Genomic DNA, 17,084 nt, shown 5'->3' on the forward strand with positions numbered 1-17,084 from the left:
AAAATAATCCAAATATAAACACTGCTCTCTTTTATAGAGAACATCGTGATCATTAATTCCATTGGTCTTGGAGAAAAATATTTCACCTGACTGGTACACTGGACTTAGGTCAATGTGGCAGAACATATCTATAAACAATATGAACAGAAAGTAAGATAATTGATTGTTTACATTCCTCTTGGACTTCTTCTCAGTCTTAGCCTGGCAGGAATATTTCTCTTTTATCTCTGACTGACCTGAGAATATCCACATTTCACCACCATCTTGACTGACTGTGCTGTTCCAACACCCTGGAAGATGCCAGGACAAACAGAAATACCTTGCTGTGCTCATGACACTTCTTTATTTCTCAGATGTTCCTGACCCACCAGAAGACCTCCAGCTCTCAGAAAACCAAAACCGGAGCGTTCGACTCTCCTGGAAAGCTGGGGCCAGCCATAACAGCCCTGTTAATGGTAGGAAGAGGTTTCTAGCATAACTTTTTGGGGCTGTTCAGAATTCTGTTACATCCTGGTTGTCACAGGACACAAACCCTGCTGACGGCCAGATTTACTCACTTTTACTATGACAGTTCATTTCCACCCGCGCTGTTCACGCTAAGTTATTTTTAAAATAATTTTTCCGTTGTTTTTTGTCCTTTTTCCTGCCCAGAGTCAATTATAGAGTTTGAAGAGAACCGCTGGGAGCCGGAGAGGTGGCAGGAGCTCAGCAGAGTGCCAGGGAATGTCACCACAGCCCTGCTGTCCCTGGCCCCGTATGTGAATTACCAGTTCCGCGTGGTGTCCGTCAACGCCGTGGGCAGGAGCCAGCCCAGCACACCATCCCTGCGCTATGCGACCCCTCCAGCTGGTAAACCTGGCTCTGGTTTCCTAAATATTAGTATTTTCAGTGCTTTTTTTTTGGAATATCTGTGCCCTCCCATGCTCCAGAGGGTGTAGAGCGTTCAAGGTAGTTTGCGCTGCTCAGTGGCAGCCTCAGGGATTATTAAAAGTAGGTCCTGTGGTGGGAATTACCCCTCAGATGGTTTGGTGGACTGGAATAACTCTCAGTAATTTTGGTGGGGCAGGGGACTATTTAAATGGACTGTATTAACTAAGTCAGAGAGGTAAAATCAGCTGGAGGATATCTCGTGACAAGCCGTATTCTGATATTGTAGATATTAATGAAATGGGAACCCTTCTGGGTTGAATTCTTTAGTGATTGGTAAAAAAGAGCAGCCCAGCAGTTGCACATCAAATGCCCAAGCCTTGTTTTGAGCATTTGATGTGCAGTTAGAACAAATCTAAATTTTAATGACCCAGCTTGCTGCTCTGCATAAAATTCCCAAGGATGCCAAAGGGAGGGGGCCACGCTGCTGAGTTTTCCTACACTTCCAGCACCTCATGCTGTTGATTTTCCACCCTTTGCAGACCTTCATGGACAAACAGCTCCTGCTGAAGGCCTGGGTTTACAAAGAACCTTTCAGGAGCACTAATCTTGTCAAAAATCTCCATTTACAGAGCATTCACTGGGGCAGAAAATGTTGTCTCCCTGAAAGTCATTTTAGAGGCCAACTGTTCAGCACAGCATTTGCATTCCTTGGCATTTTCTCTCTTTTTTCCCCCATTTGAACCAATTTCAGGTCCCTCTTCAGCTTTCCAGCTGTGTGTGCACCTCTAATGATGCACCTTCTGTTTGCTATCCCCACAGGGAGAAAAATCTCTTCCTCATAATCCCCCCACATCTGGTGCTTTCAAATCTAAAAGTCACAGCTCCATGTTAGCTGATGGCTCCAACCAACAGGGGCACTTAGGAATCCAAACTTCATAAATTATATGCTTGGGTCCCATCAGCTTGGCTGATCCAAGTCATTCATCTCATGAACGTTTTTTGTCTAAGAGTCTGTCACTAATAGGGGAATTTCCCATCCTTTCTGGCATTTAAATGCTAAATGCAAATAAATGGGATGTGCAAACTAACCTTGTCACCTGTGTGGTTTCAGCTCCAGATAAAAACCCAGAGAATATCCGAGTTGAAGCTTCTGAACCCAATGAAATGGTGATGAAATGGGAGGTAAGGCAAGATTAGCAAATACTATAAGAATTATCCTTTATTCTTCTGAAAGGTGAATTTGACTTATGTGTATTCTGCATTTTCAACCCCAGTATCATTTTTATTTCAAAAGACTGGTTTTTTTATGTCTGACTTCAGAAGATATTAAAAAAATATGGAATTCCAGTAAAGCATAGTGAGAATTCACCAAAATTTGCTCTTCTCTGCCTCTTTTATGCAATAAACTAATTCAAATAATTGTGGTTTTACCCTTCTCTGCAATTAAAATTACCAGGCACGCCCAGGGAGGGGATGGGTGGCTCATGGCTTCTGTCCTTCCAGCCTGGAAGTTTAAAAATGCCAGAGATCACTTGCCCAAGAGAATGTGAGCTTGAATTTTTACACCATGAGCTAAAGAAATGTGGATAAACTCCAAACGTGTGTAAACTCCAAAGCCTGTGATGTGCATCAAAGGAATTATGTAAAAGTCTTGAGGATGGTTTCCAGACTTCAAATTTCCTGGGTTTTAAGCCTCAAGCTTCTGTGCCAGCAGTGGAGTTATGTATTCCTTCATTTAGCACAAATATCCACAACTGTGGATGGAAGCAGGTTTTTGTTGAGGCTGGAATTACACCCAACTTGCATGAGATTTACTCCTCAATCTGCTGCTCCCAGCAAAGAACAACAAATGTTTTCCCAGTAGGAAGTCATGGTTTGGGGTAGAATTGCATCCAAAAGGAGATGTCCCTCAAGATCCATGGGCTTGGATTTAAATGGGATTTTTACCCCAGGGTCAGGAGAGAAAAATTCTGCCTATTAGAAAAGGTTTGATTTGATCTTGGAGGTCTTTTCCAACTTTAATGAATCCACAAAACACACAGTTTTAGTACCCAGTATGTTTACTGGGAAATACTGGGATGGCCAACGCACCTTTGAGAACCAGAAACTTCATAATCACTGCTCAGACAGAGCAAAAGTGGAAGTGAAAGCTGAGTCTGAAAGGAGAGAATGGGATGGAAAAGCTTGGTTAAATCTTGTTGAATCATTAAAATGTTGTTAAAAAGGATATTCATTTATTCATGGCATTTCCTGTGCGCTTTTCAGAGGAACTGCTGGGCACTGCACAGGCTATTTCTGACAGACAAAGGCTGCAGAATGATGTCAATCTGCCTATTTTGGATTAAGAGACCAGCTGAGCTTTAGTGACTGAGATTTTCAGCCAAGGATTTGCAGCCTTAAGGGAGATCAAAATAAAAGTCAAGCAGTGCTGCAATTTAACTCTATACAAGAAATCAGATGTTTAGGAGGAAACTTACTTCTACATCTTCTCTTGCAAATCCCATTCACTGGGATCTGCTGTGGAGGTGGTGCCTGTGAGAAATCTCCCAATCTCCCAATTCCTTTGCTTCAGACATCCCAAAGGTCCCCATAGCAGAGCAGATCAGTGGGAATTTTTTGCAGATCCCCCAAAATTAGGTCTCCCTGCGCATGAGGAGCATCAAAAGGGAATAACTTTCTACTGGTATTTGATGCTATTTCCTGTCAGACCTCTTGGATACAAACCAGCTATTATATATTTCATATTTGCTTATATTCAAATATTATTAAAGACAGCCTATATGGTGGGAAACACCCACAGCTGTTCCAGTGTTTAGCTTTTTTGGAAGGGTAGGTGGTTATTTAATTTTCTTAATTAAAGTAGAGCATTTTCAGAGAAAAAAAACTCATCTTGAGGATGTTTCATGACAAGCTATTGCTATACATCTCCTAATATTTTATAAATTCATGTTAATTAGCTGGAAACCCTGCTGGGATGAATTCTCCAGCTGATTGGTAAAAGCAGAGTGGCCCAGCAGTTGCACATTAAATGTCCAGGCGTAATTTCAACCATTTGGTGTGTAGTTAGAACAAATCTAAATTTTAATGACCCAACTTGCTGTGCTACATAAAATTCTAGGATAAAATGCAAATTTTATCTCTGCTAAAAGGCACACACAGCCTTATGCCAAACTGTGCAGTTCAGTAGTGCTGAAGGCGTGTGGTTTCACCTCACACAGGAAAACCTGTGGCAAAACAAAGCCTGATGTGTGTAGGAGACAGAAATTAATCTGGATTTTAATGCAAGCCTTTCACCCTCCTTTCTCTTGAAGTCACGATGTTGTTCCAATCATCCTAAAATTAAAAGGACAGCAAAACCTCAAAGATTGGGTGTTTAGCCCTTTTTCTGTCCCAGTGTTGTATCACACATTCCAAAGCCATCCCACTCCCCTTTGGCTGCTGGTTTGTGATTACAGCAAAGGCAGACAAGATCTCTCTTAACTTTTCCCCAGCCACTGAAGCCCACGGAGAGGAACGGGCCGGGGCTGGAGTACAAGGTCAGCTGGAGGCAGCGGGGTGTGGAGACCGACTGGAACGAGGAGCTGGTGAAGAAGCACTCCCTGAGCGTGCGGAACGTGCCCACCTTCGTGCCCTACGAGATCAAAGTCCAGGCCGTGAATAATTTGGGATCTGGCCCGGAACCAAACATCACCATTGGATATTCAGGAGAGGACGGTGAGTGGCAGGAACTTGGCTGTAAAAATGGGGGTTTCTTGTGCTGCAGAATGCTCAGGTGTGGAGTGATGGATTGGGCAGCCCAAAGCTGCTGGAGTGACAGGGCTCAGCCTGATGGGCTCCATCAGGCATGGACGTGACCCGTGCTGGGTGCCTGGACTCCAGCTTGCTGGAATGTAAGGGTTTTTTTTGGAAAGGTCACTTGTGCTCTCATTAATCTCAGTTGTTGGCTGAGTCTGGGTACTTGTTGGAAGGCCACAGTCCATGAGAAGTCTCTGAAGTGTAGCAGTCGGGTTGTACTTGGTAGGGAAAAATTCTCTGGGCTCTGTGAGGCTTGACCCAGCAGTTTAATGCTGTCAGAAGTTAAATACTTGGACAATTAGGGACAAACTCGCAGGCACTGAGTGTTTGAGTGAATTTGCAGACAAAGCCATGTTCCCACGTGCGATGGTGTTACCTTGTCCATGAGTCCCTGAAGAATGTGTCATCGTCTCCAGCCTGGGTTTCTGCCCCTGGGTTTTCCATGGCTCCCAGGTGGAGTGTCAGTGCTGGAAATGGACTCAGTGGTGCTCAGACAGGAGAATCCCCTCTGCCCACCCAGGGGTGGGAGCAGGAAGGTCTGGTGGTGCAGAAGGGGTGGCAAATAGTGAGAATGAGGAGATAGAAACTCCACAGCATGTTTATTTTCTTTGTCTCTCTGTGATGTGTCTAATTTTGCATCTACCAGTGGAAAATCTTCCTCGCAATTTAGTTGTCAATGGATCAAGGCCTCCTTTTTTGCAGGCACTGTAATAGCTCTCTGTGTTATGCAGTGATTAAAATCCTACTGTTTAATGAGCTGAGTTGTAAAATGAAATTGATTATAAAAAAAACCTTTATGATTGCCTTCTTGAGTGCTGTGTTAATCATTTTTTTATTCTTCTCACTGCTGTAAGCATTGCTTGAAACAGGAAATCATAAATACTGGTGCAGAAATTCATGTGTCCCAGTACACATGTATCTCAACCCTCAGCAGAAAAATACAGAAAAATAATGTTTATTGGCCCATTCCACCCACTGGATGCAGGTGGAATGGCTTTTTGCTTGCCCACAGTGAGACTGTATGAAGTGGCACAGCTAGAGCTGGAAAGCCAAGCCCTGGAGCTGTGAACAGTGTGAATCTGTGGGTTTGGAAGTGTTTTTAACACCTGGGGCTTTTGTTTTTACAGTTCCAGATGCTGCTCCTTCGGGCGTGTCGGTGGAGGTTGTGAACAGCACCCTGGTCCAAGTCTTCTGGTTTGGGATACCGAGGGACAGAGTTCGTGGGCACTTAAGAGGCTACAAGGTTATGAATCTCTCTATCAGTATTTGTATGTAGTTGAATAAATCATCAAATGATTGCAATGATTGCAGATTGAAATCTCTTGCTTTTGGGAAGGTGAGAGATCATGATCATGCTCATCCCCACATACAATATAATCCCAATATACAATACAAATACAATCTATAATTATAGAAGTCCCAATCTCCTCGCAGGTCAGCTGGTGGAAAACAAGAAGCATGCTGGATGGAAAGAGGCATCACCCAGAGAAACATTTCCTGACGTTTGTAGGAGACAGGAACTCTGGAATGATTCCTGGCCTGGAGCCCTTCAGTGAATTCCACTTGACAGTTTTGGCTTTCAACTCCAGAGGAGATGGCCCTGAGAGCTCCCCTGTGGTGTTTGAGACTCCAGAAGGAGGTAAGACAAGAGGAAAATATGGGATGGAGGGTCATAAATTGAAATTGTCCTTGGGACAAGGTGAGTTGATTCCCTTATTTAAGGGGATAGTAAAAACTCCACTATTTGTAGAACCCTTCTCTCAAAAGGGAGCTGTGGGTGTTGAGGTACATTATATCCTCATTTAACACGGATTTTTAGAGACAGACCTGTTCACTCTCCTCTGAAAGCTCATCCCTGTGTCTTCCAGTCCCTGAACAGCCACGTTTTCTCAGGATCCTGAACTTTGACAAGGACTCAGTCACTCTGTCCTGGGGACTTCCCAAGAAAGCCAATGGCCACCTCACTGGCTACATTCTGCAGTACCAGATAAGTATGTGCCTCGTTGGCTTTGAGTTCAGAATTAGTTAAAGAAAATTCCCAGTTGTGATGTGCACAGAGGCTGCCAGAGGGCAGCCTGCAGTTTTCCATGCTTTTTTTTTTTCCCATGGAAGCTCCCACTGCTGCCATTCCCTATCCCACATTTATGGGCTGATTCAATTATTTCATATTGGCGAATTACACCTAATGTAGTGGCTAAAAAGGCCCATAAATTGTAGGTGCATTTTACTGTAGTGACACTCATTTAATACAAAGTGAATTGTGATGAGATCACTCTATGAAGCCACATTAATGTAGATCTGCACATTATATCAGTGGGTTTCTCCCCGCTAAGGTGCCTCAGCAGAAACACAAAGGACCACCTGAGTCATGGTGTTGAGTAATCACACTGAAAACAACCAAATACCAGGGGACTTCTTTCTTTCTGCCTAGGAAAGAAATGAGAAACAAAAACAGCCTCAGGCAAGACCCAGTACTTAGCCCAAACTGTCACAACACCAGTTATGTGGTGTGATGATAATTCAGTGTATTTTACATGTTCTTTGAGAGTGGAAAGGATGATTCTGTGCCATAATTATATAAAAAAAAAAAAAAAAATCACCCCTGTACTTTACACTTCTCTCTGCTGGTAGCAGAACTGCTCAGATGCCTTTGCATCTGGATCTTCCCTTTGCTTTTGCCGATTAAGGGCAGAGAGTGGATCTATTTACAGGATTCTAGACTTGTTGAGTTTGGAAGGGAACACAGAGTCATCTCAGCCATCCCACAGCACAGGAATGTGTCCAGATGGCTCTGGAGTATCCCCAGTGAGGGTGACTTCGCTGGGGATACGTTCCAGTACTCTGACACTCCACAGGGAAGTTCTTCCTCGTGTCCAGGTGGAGCTTCTGGGCTTCAGTTCCTGCCCATTGCTGGGCACCACCAAGCACAGTCTGGTCCATCTTCTGACACCTCCCTTCAGCTATTTCTGTGTGTTTATAAGATCCTGTCAATTTTCTCACAATCGCTCCTTCAGCTGCCAGCTCTGAGGAGCCAGAGCAGCTCACAGCACACCAACCACCCTCTGAGCTGCCGGTAAAAGTTTGCAGATGTTTGGAATCAAAGCAAGAAGCAATGAATGGATATTTAATGATCTAGGAGACAGTCCTTCTTACCTCCCTCTGAGGCTGTGCATATGTGCAATCAGAGAACTTTTCAAGAGCAGTGATATCTCCCCGAACCATCGGGAGATGGGCACGGAGGACACAAATCCCATTTAACACCAACGGGAAGGGCGCCTACACTCCCCCAGCCTTCCTCCTCCCCTCTCCCTGCCGACTGCTCCCTCCTGGGGGTGCCCAGGACACCTTTCTGTGGCTCTGACCGAGGTGTTTTTCCCTTGCAGTCAACGAGACGCACGAGGTGGGCGCCGTGAGCAACGTGAGCGTGGCCAACCGCTCGGCGCTGAGCTGGCGCCTGGCGGGGCTCAGCCCCAGCACCAAGTACAAGTTCTACATCAAAGCCTGCACGGCCAAGGGCTGCGGGAAGGCGGCCACTGAGGAGGGGCTGACGCTGGCCCAAGGCAGTAAGTCCGCAAAACCCGCTTCGGTGTGGAGGAGCTCTGAGAATAGCAGGAAAATTGTAGGTAAAACCTTACGGAATTAGGGCTTTGTTACCCATGTAAAATCATGGCTAGAGCCTGCTGCTTCAGCTAAGAAAGGACTGTGGGAAAGAGACTCAGCTTGAATTGGAGGTAGGAAAGTGACTCAGCTTGAATTGGAGGTAATAAAACAAGTTATAGAGCCACGACACATCGTGGTTTATGGTGGTTGGTTGAGTTACATTTGTTGTGCTTTGACAGAATGCAGCTGGTAACAGCCTAGCTGCTTTAAAAGGCCTGGTTTGTGCAATAAGGAGTTCTCCTTCACACCTGCCTGGGGACTCTGCATTACTCTGCTTTTCTGTAATAGAAAAATCCATCGGGAATAATCCAGGCTTGACGTTTCCTTTGTAATTAGGGGAAGGAAGTTTGTTTTCCTTGCCATGAGAGCAGTCAATGGAGTTTTTAATGTGGCCATGGTGTTCTTCAGGGAAGCAGAGCTCATCTGTTTCATTTTGCTGTGCAGACCTGTTTCTGTTCCCACCTATCAACTCCTGAAGCCGTGCTGGAATAAGTGAATTGCATTCAGACACAAACAGAAAATTGAAGATGCAGATAATCTGTTCTCAGTAATATTATAAAAACAAATTCTGCTCATGCATGAAGATAGGGGAATGCCAGCAACATTAGGGTCAGCAGTTTGACATGGAAAATCCAGATAAACATCAAGTTGACTGCATTTGCTCCATTATTTATGATTATTTTATCAGAGACCAGGAATGAGTGTTTGTGTGCCACTTACACCCTGTGCTGAAACAGTGATGTTCAGTGATTTAAAGGAAAATCCCAAGCACTCTATGATAGCTCATCTTTCACTTTCAGCCAAAATGAAATAAAATGTACTGTGCTCAGCAAGTCTGAGAACTCCACAGTGCTGAGGAGCAGCTCCTTGCTATTAATCAGAAACCATTGCTGTGCACTTACCCTGGGGAAGGAGAAAGAGAATGTGATAAGCAAAAGAGTCCTGACTGCATCATTTTTAGCAAAGATAACAGTGTGCAGCAATGTTGATGGAAAATAGAAAAATTGCCCATGTGCTGTTGGACTTCTAAGTTGCAGAATTCTTTTCAGTTATTGGTAAAACAGGAAAAATGTGTTTTAAACCTTCATGTTCCAGTTCCACATCCAGGAACTGCTGTTTGTTTTCCCAAGTAGTAAAACTCCTTCTCAACTCTCTTTTGGCCTCCAGTCTCACTGTAGGATACAGGTACTCACTTGGTAGCAACTATTAATCACCATGATTTATTCCTCATTAAGAAAAGAAAAATATCTCTTCTTTTTCCAAGATAAGAATACCCTATTTTCCCCTCATTAGCTGCCTTTTCTGGCCTTCATTGGGCGACCAGAATAATGTGTTTTGACTCCTTGAAATAACCTTGTCATGGTTTAGAGATGCTGACATTCATTTTGTTCTCATTCTCTACTTTCCTAAACTCTGTTCCAGCGGTGGCAACACCTGATTCTTGTGAAATATTCTTAGACGAGAGCAGTATAATTAATGAAAGCTGCAAGGGTTCAGTTCTATGATTTATGTGTGCTCCTTGCTGCTTCTCAAGCCACCCTAAATTAGGGCAGTGCATCTGTCACTGAGATGCCATTAGAGTTCTGTGTCATTATTTGCTGGTTAAATTGTTCAGATATTTTTCACCTAAACATGATAGGCTGAAAAAAAAATTAAAAATCACTCTTTCCAGTGACCTCCTTGGGGTTTTAAGCTGTGGTTTGGGGAGCAAGGCAATTGCTCAAAATTAAAACAATCTCTCTTTTTGAAGGAGGGGAGTGATTTCAGAAGTCAAAGTTTATAATTTCAAATGACCCACGTAAATGGCAGATATAAAATGTGGTGCCCTCTGAAATGAAACTCCATGATGGAGCACTCCACGTTTCTTTGGGGGTTGATTCAGTGATTCTATAACCACTCTGTTCCAGTTTAATAATAAACCCATAAAGCTCTCGTTGTTCATTTTAAGGCTCTGGAAACTTCCACTGCTGCAATTCAGCCTTTGCCACGGGTGTTTCAGAATTTCACAATGCAATCTGCCAGGAAAGTGGAGATGTTAAGGTGGCAGCTCTGGATTCATTCACTTTTTTTTTTTTTTTTTTTTTTCCTAACTTGATCTCCATCACTGCTGTTGCTTTAATTTATTTGCAGTTATCCCTGGTACTGTTGTCTGGAATTAGAAAGAAAAAGGAATTTCCTTATTTAATATATGCAAGGATTCGTGTACCACCATTGAAAACAAATCTGTACAGGGAAAACAACTCAGAAATGAAACCCTTATAGGCAACTTAAGATCTTTATCATTTCTTGATAAAATGATTCTTGAACCTGAGCAAAAGGGGATTTGGATTGTACTGCAAAATAAATAATAGCTTAATTTCTGTGATTTCATCTTGGTTTCATTCCACAGAAGAAGATATGTTGTCCTAAGAAAATTACTATAATCCCTGTCTTCGTATTTTCAGGCAGTATGTCTTAAATGACCTCCAAACTAATTAATTTTCTCCTTGAAAATGTCAATTTCCCCAAGATCATTAGCCCTCAGAAACAGAACACAAAATAATGTTCTTCCAGAAGTGAAAAGATTAATTTAATGTAGCGGCCCTTCTTTAACACAAAGCTCCTTTTCATCTTGTCACCAGTGTTGCTCAGGGATTACCAAACACATATTATATGTCAAGAATTATCATTGTGTGTCCAGAAATCCAAGCATTAATGAGAATTTCATCCACATGAAGCCACGCAGTTGTAGGTTTATTCTCCAGAGAAGCCAGGAAATAAAAGTTCACCAATTTCATTATATTCCAGGGGCTGTTGGCACGTAATTCCCAAAGGCTTTTGCAAAATCTTGGGGAGAGGCTCCTGTCCTTCAGGACCAGAGTAACCATTTGGAATAAGCTATGTGGGTTCAGCTTTCTTTTGCCCTGGGCATGGTATAAAATGAATAATAAAATACCTTTCCTGTATACAACTACTGATGCTATTAGCACCAAACCCTATATTTTAGCTCACAATCAAGAAAATCTAATGAAATCGGTGCAAATTTCTTGATCACCACCTCACCTATAAATTTTTCTCAATAAATTTTATGTGCAACAGGTTGGCTAATCTCTCTAGTATAAAATAATCCAAATTTAACATGAATTACCTCCTGCACTGAAAAGTCCTGAAAATGAAGGATTCTTGTGCTGCATATTTATACATTTTTAACAGCGAGGCAGCAGTGGAAAATTAATGGAAGTTCAGCTTTGCATTTATTGCAGCAGATGTATTTAGACAGGTATGGTTATAAATTAAGATGCTGCCCACAATTAGTATTTAGCTCTCAGACTGCCAGGATTTTTTATATAAGTATATCTTATAACAGATGTGCTAACTTTTGGAGAACACTCTGGAAAATCTTCGGGGGTGCTTTCTATTGTTTTTCCCTTTATACCATAAGCTTCTATAAAAAATGTGTGTTTTGTTCTCCTCATAAATCTTGGAGCCCGGTAGGAATATTGTAAAATTGCAGTTCAGTGTTTAATGTTCATGCAAGTCCCATGGTGTGGCTGATAAATAGTGGGGGAAGATGAGAAGTGCTGGTGATATGCCTTTATTACTAATGCTCCTTTCTCCCTTATTGGAGATTAAAAACCCAACCCAACTGCTTTCAATTTTCTGCAGCTAATTCCTGCAGCTTTCAGGATGTTCCTGGCCTTCCAGAATGTGGAGCTTTGCCTTATCTGTGTATCTTTGCTTTTATTTTTCAGGAGGTCGCACTGTTTTTTCTATTCCAGCCACCAACCCTGCCCCCATTAGCAAAGTTTCTGCTCTGTAGGGCTCCTGTTGGCTGTGTCACACAGACCAGGAAGAAATGGCATGGGAAAAAACAAACAAACAAACAAACAAACAAACAAAAACCTTGTAATCACCCAGCACTGGATACCTGTTCTGAGTTTTAAAGGGAAAAATGAGTATTTTAGGATAGGAGATGCTAAATGGAGAGTTGTTGTTGAATCCCCAGTGCCAGGTTAGGCTGGGCTCATCCTCATCCCAAAAGGTCCATCCCAGTCCTAAGCTGCTCCGTGTGCCAGGGCAGCTGCAGCATCACACAGAGCTGAGCAATAAGCAGACAGAAAAAGGGATTTTTTCCAACCATCTCACTTCCCTCTTTCTGCTTCTCTAAAGAGCTGATGGTTCATAAACAGGCTGGAATAAATAAGGGGCAGAGAGGGACTGGTAAAGCTGGTTTAAGAATATGAACCACAAACCACCTGCCAGGAGCTCAAGGTTTAGGATTTTCTTTCCAGGAATTCAGGAAAAATTCTTCCTTAGGAGGTTGGTGCTGTGAACACTTTGGGTCGTGTAGTTACCATGTCATGCACAAGTGTTAGTGGTATTTAACAGATACTGGGTTGAAGGTTCATGCTCATTCCTGTTCCTTTATGGATAATATTCCCATTTTTCTGATGCCTTGATTTTAGAGCATGTAATTAAAATGTACCTGTGTTATCCTGTTGCCTAATTTTTGGTTTGATTAAAAACTATAGCTGGGTCTCACATACTTCATTTAGCAAAAATTACCCATAGATGGATTAATTTATACTAATGAGCTGTGCTTCAGTATCAGCAGTGTTTCAGCTGGATGTTTCTCTCTGGTCCCAGTGGTCTGCTCATTTAACTCTTTGTAATACATGGAGAGTTCCCTTGAAAAACTTATCCTGAACTGCTGCTTTGACTGTGCTTGGATTTATCTTAATCTTTTTTCTTTTTTTTTTCTTCAGCTGTCAACTCGGCCTTAATCTCCAGCAGCTTCTTGCTTTGCTTATTTACTAGTTAGAGTATTAATGAGCATTGTTCCCCTGTCAGTGCTAATTGGCCGAGTAGTTTTCAGATTATACTTTGTGCTTTTAGATGGCTTTGGACAAAACAGGCAAATTAGGCAACCAAGAACAATTCAAGAATTATTTTTATTAAGTGCAGCCCCCCCAAATTTCTCTCCTGCCATCGAGGACAGGGATATTTCCATGTTGTAAGAGACCCCTCCATGTCACACACAGTTCTGAATTTGCTGAACATGCTGTTTGTGTCCAGGCAGTGATTGTCAACTGCTGTAATGTCCTGCTTTCCACAAAAGCTGTTCTGAAAAATCTTATTTAATGCCTACAATCTGAATGCAGACCGGGCTACAGAGGTGTTTTGCAAATAACAAGGTTCCATAACCAGAACTAGTGGAATTTACCTTCTCCTAATCAAATATTAAACTCATCAGCAACACTTAAATGCCTAAATGTCCATTTACAGGCAAATTGTTGAGTTGTTTCTAAACCAGTGCTTTGTGCAGGCATTGTGGAATTTAAAAGGACACAGAAAATCACTGTCAGGAGAGAAGCAAGCACAAATCCCAATGTTAATTTTTTCTGGGAGACATGTAAGGATCCATATCCAGCTAACAAGCTGCCTGTGCCTCCCTGCTGAGTTCAGTTCAACGGGAGAAGCATCAAACCCTAGATTATCCACACAAAGCAAGCCCGTTTGCAAGTTGTAATTTTTTAAGCAGGCATTAGTTAAAGCAGATCCATAATCCCCCATCAATATTAACTTTCATCCTGGGAAAGTTGTACAAACATCAGGATTACTCTGGACTGCTGTTGATTCATCTGATGGAAGACTAAAAATCAAACAGAGGGAATGTTCGGGGGTATTTTTTTTTTTTTTTTTGCTTTGGAAAATCAGATTGCCTGATGCCAAATGTTTAAAATGACACGTTGTATTTGTCTGTTATTTGTAACTGTGCATTTCCTAGGCTTCTTGTCCACGAATGCCATTAATCCCTATGCCTTGAATGTGTGCATTCCGTAGGTAAAGGCAGCGGCAGGATTTCAGACGCAGTAAAGCCCACCCCAAAGTTTCAGCCCAGCGAGGCCCTTGAGCCTGGCGCTGAGTACACAATCCGCCTAGTGACTAAGAACTGGGTGGATAACAATAGCATTTTTGAAGATGTAATTGAGACCAGGGGGAGAGGTGAGCCACGAAGCCCTTCGAGGTGCTGAACGTTTGTTTTTCCCTGTGAATCCATGCTGAGGTTCCTGTGTGAGTGTCCCAGACTCATCGTTCCGTGCCGTGGGGTTGAGGTTGGCCCTTGCAGTTGAATCCCATGGCAGCACAAACACGTCCCACGTTCTTGGCTGAGCCCTGTGCTTTACAACAGCCTGGGACAGTCCCAAACCTTCACAAACCTGTGCAATGTGAGAGGGCAGCTGGGATAAAGCCCTTAAGTGGCCAGTTTGGTGATTTGCATGTACTGGGGGGCACTTTTACCTCTCTCTCTTTCGCAAAACTCCTTTTGCATGGGAGGCTTAACAGCTCTGTGCTCAGCTTTCCTGTGTGGTGCTAATCCTGTGAGTCAACTGCTCTCTCAGAGCCGCCTTGCCAAGTGTCTGTGTCGTCCCTTGTCACCTGCACGCTCCCCTCCAGTCCCAAATGTCACACTCTGGACACATTCCGGCCTCGCGCTGAAGCTGAGCACCATCAGTAGCGATAGACTGAGTCCATTAAGGTCCAGAGAGGAACGTGATGTGTTTGTGTTATTGTGGGGTGCTGCCCTTTCCCTCTGATTAATTTTTTGCTCCTCTGCCATCTCCCCAAGCCTACGCTGGCATCTACGAGGGGATTTCCACCCAGGGCTGGTTCATCGGGCTGATGTGCGCCATCGCCTTGCTCACCCTGCTGCTGCTGACAATTTGCTTTGTCAGAAGAAATAAAGGAGGCAAATATTCAGGTAAATGGATTTATTGTCCTTTCCCTATGTTCACATGTTAATAACTAACATCCTTCAGAGGTTTCTCTCTGGGGCCCGCAAGGCCGCGAGCACAAACATCCAATTAGGATTTGTAGCTTTTGATAAATATCCACGGAAGGGGTTTTAATGAATGTAAGTGGAGCTGTGCTGCGTGCTGGTCACAGAGCCTGCACTCCTGGAATATTCCAGCATTTAATCCAGCAAGATCCTTGCTGGCAGCACTCTCTGCCTGCTTTCCACCTGGGAACTGCTGCTGGACACACGGACAGAACTTCCACAGGCAGCTTAATAGTGGAATATTTTGCTAAAAATTACCTCTGTCACTATCCGAGCAGTGAGTAAGGATTTAGGTAAATGTATTGAAGTGGAAATCTGGTTGCCCAAAGAGGTGGTGGATGCTCCATCTCTGAAAACATTCAGTGCCAGGTTGGGCAGGGCTTGGAGCACCCTGGGATGGTGGAAGGGGTCCCTGATGGTGCTGGATGGGATTTAAGTTCCCTTCCAACCCAAACCATTCCATGAGTCTATAAATACCTGCTTATAATCAATTAGGGAATGATCCCAAACTCTTGGAAGCTCCCAGGTTGTGTCCAGCCAGCTCCAGGCCAGGCTGGAGGTGAGTGCAGATTGCCCCTGGGAAAAGAAAAAACCCATGGCAGAACACAACACAGAGATCTGTCCTTTATTTTATTTGTACAGTGAAAGAAAAAGAAGATTTGCATCCAGATCCCGAAGCTCAATCAATAAAAGATGAAATCTTTGGGGAATATAGGTAAATAGGACCTGCTTTCACAAGCCTTTGTATTTCTTGGGGTTTTGTTTGTTTCCAGATGCCATCATTATTTGGGACATTTTTATGGCATGCAATTAATGCTGTTTTTCATTTTCAAAGCAAACCTCATAGGAGTGGATAAGAGTAGGAATATAAAGGTATATCCAGTATATTTCAATCCATCCAAGCTGGGATATAAGGAAATGTTGATGTATTGGTGGTTATTTTTCACTTTTTTTTTTGTTTGTTTGTTTTTTTTTAATTAGCATTGTATGAATAATGTAAATATATATGATAATCTGGGGTCCTGCTAAAAAGCTCACTGAAGTCAATGGATTGAATTCTATGTCTTCAGTGGGTTTTTGAAACTCAGACCCAAATAATGTTATATGGGGAATTTTGGGGAAGAAAACAAAGAAAAGTTTGGAATATGGTAAAAAAATATTAAAAAACCAAACATCTCTCTACAGAAATCCCTGTAGGAGAATTGAAATAACCACTTTGGCTGCTTTAAAATAACTAAAACTTCTAGCAATATGTAATTATGATGTGAAGGAAAATACATAATTATAAGAGCCATACTGGAAAACTGGTGTTGCTGCCCTTAAGGGCATAAAACTGCTGTCGAAATCCCACCTATATATACTACATTATTTGTACTGGAGTAGGGCTTTTTTTTTTCTGCATAATTTCATCTTTATTTAATTTTTAATGCTTTCTAATGGGACAAATATTTAGAAAGGTAAGAAAGCCCTGAGGTTAATAACTTTGACCCCCTCCTTTCCCCCTGAAATCCAAACTTGTCTTTTTTTTCTGAGAAGAAGTGCCCTGTGCAGAAAAGTAGTGATTTTTTTTTCTGTGTTGTTTATGCACATATTGAGTCAATCCTGGAGAAATGAAGCTCGGGTTCATTTGTCTGCCCCTGCTTAGATAAAATTGCCAAAAAATTGAAACTGAGCTGGTATTAACAGCAAGGGCTGAACTTCAGTAATTATGTCCCTAATCCAGAGGCCTAATTTAGGTTTTTTTTCCTATATTTTTTAATATTTTGCCAATCCCCCCAAATGTCCCGTTCTTGTTCCTCTTCTGTAGTGCCATTAGGAGAAATGGACAGCAAAATTCCCCTTTTATTTCCAGAATTTTTGTGGCGGGCCTGCCCTTTTTCATGGAATTTTCACAGAATAGAGTCTGCAGTTGCAGACATTCATTTTGCTTTGGTTTTTC

General features: G+C 42.6%; 1 protein-coding gene across 8 annotated transcripts in view; it reads left to right on the forward strand.

Moving 5' to 3' along the window:
- The window catches only part of CHL1 (cell adhesion molecule L1 like), a 140,044-nt gene that overhangs the window by 117,312 nt on the left and 5,648 nt on the right, over positions 1 to 17,084 (forward strand). For 7 of the 8 annotated variants that reach the window (XM_077786188.1, XM_031505903.2, XM_077786189.1 and 4 more), the window contains 11 exons: positions 354 to 455; positions 652 to 849; positions 1,982 to 2,052; positions 4,362 to 4,584; positions 5,793 to 5,908; positions 6,100 to 6,304; positions 6,534 to 6,656; positions 8,049 to 8,228; positions 14,149 to 14,310; positions 14,936 to 15,067; positions 15,788 to 15,860. In XM_077786188.1, the coding sequence (XP_077642314.1) occupies positions 354 to 455; positions 652 to 849; positions 1,982 to 2,052; positions 4,362 to 4,584; positions 5,793 to 5,908; positions 6,100 to 6,304; positions 6,534 to 6,656; positions 8,049 to 8,228; positions 14,149 to 14,310; positions 14,936 to 15,067; positions 15,788 to 15,860 (1,585 nt within the window). The remainder of the gene's footprint in view (positions 1 to 353; positions 456 to 651; positions 850 to 1,981; positions 2,053 to 4,361; positions 4,585 to 5,792; positions 5,909 to 6,099; positions 6,305 to 6,533; positions 6,657 to 8,048; positions 8,229 to 14,148; positions 14,311 to 14,935; positions 15,068 to 15,787; positions 15,861 to 17,084) is intronic. The other variant, XM_077786194.1, reaches the window with a different exon arrangement.

The sequence above is a fragment of the Lonchura striata genome, chromosome 12, assembly GCF_046129695.1.
Source record: "Lonchura striata isolate bLonStr1 chromosome 12, bLonStr1.mat, whole genome shotgun sequence".
NCBI lineage: Eukaryota > Metazoa > Chordata > Aves > Passeriformes > Estrildidae > Lonchura > Lonchura striata.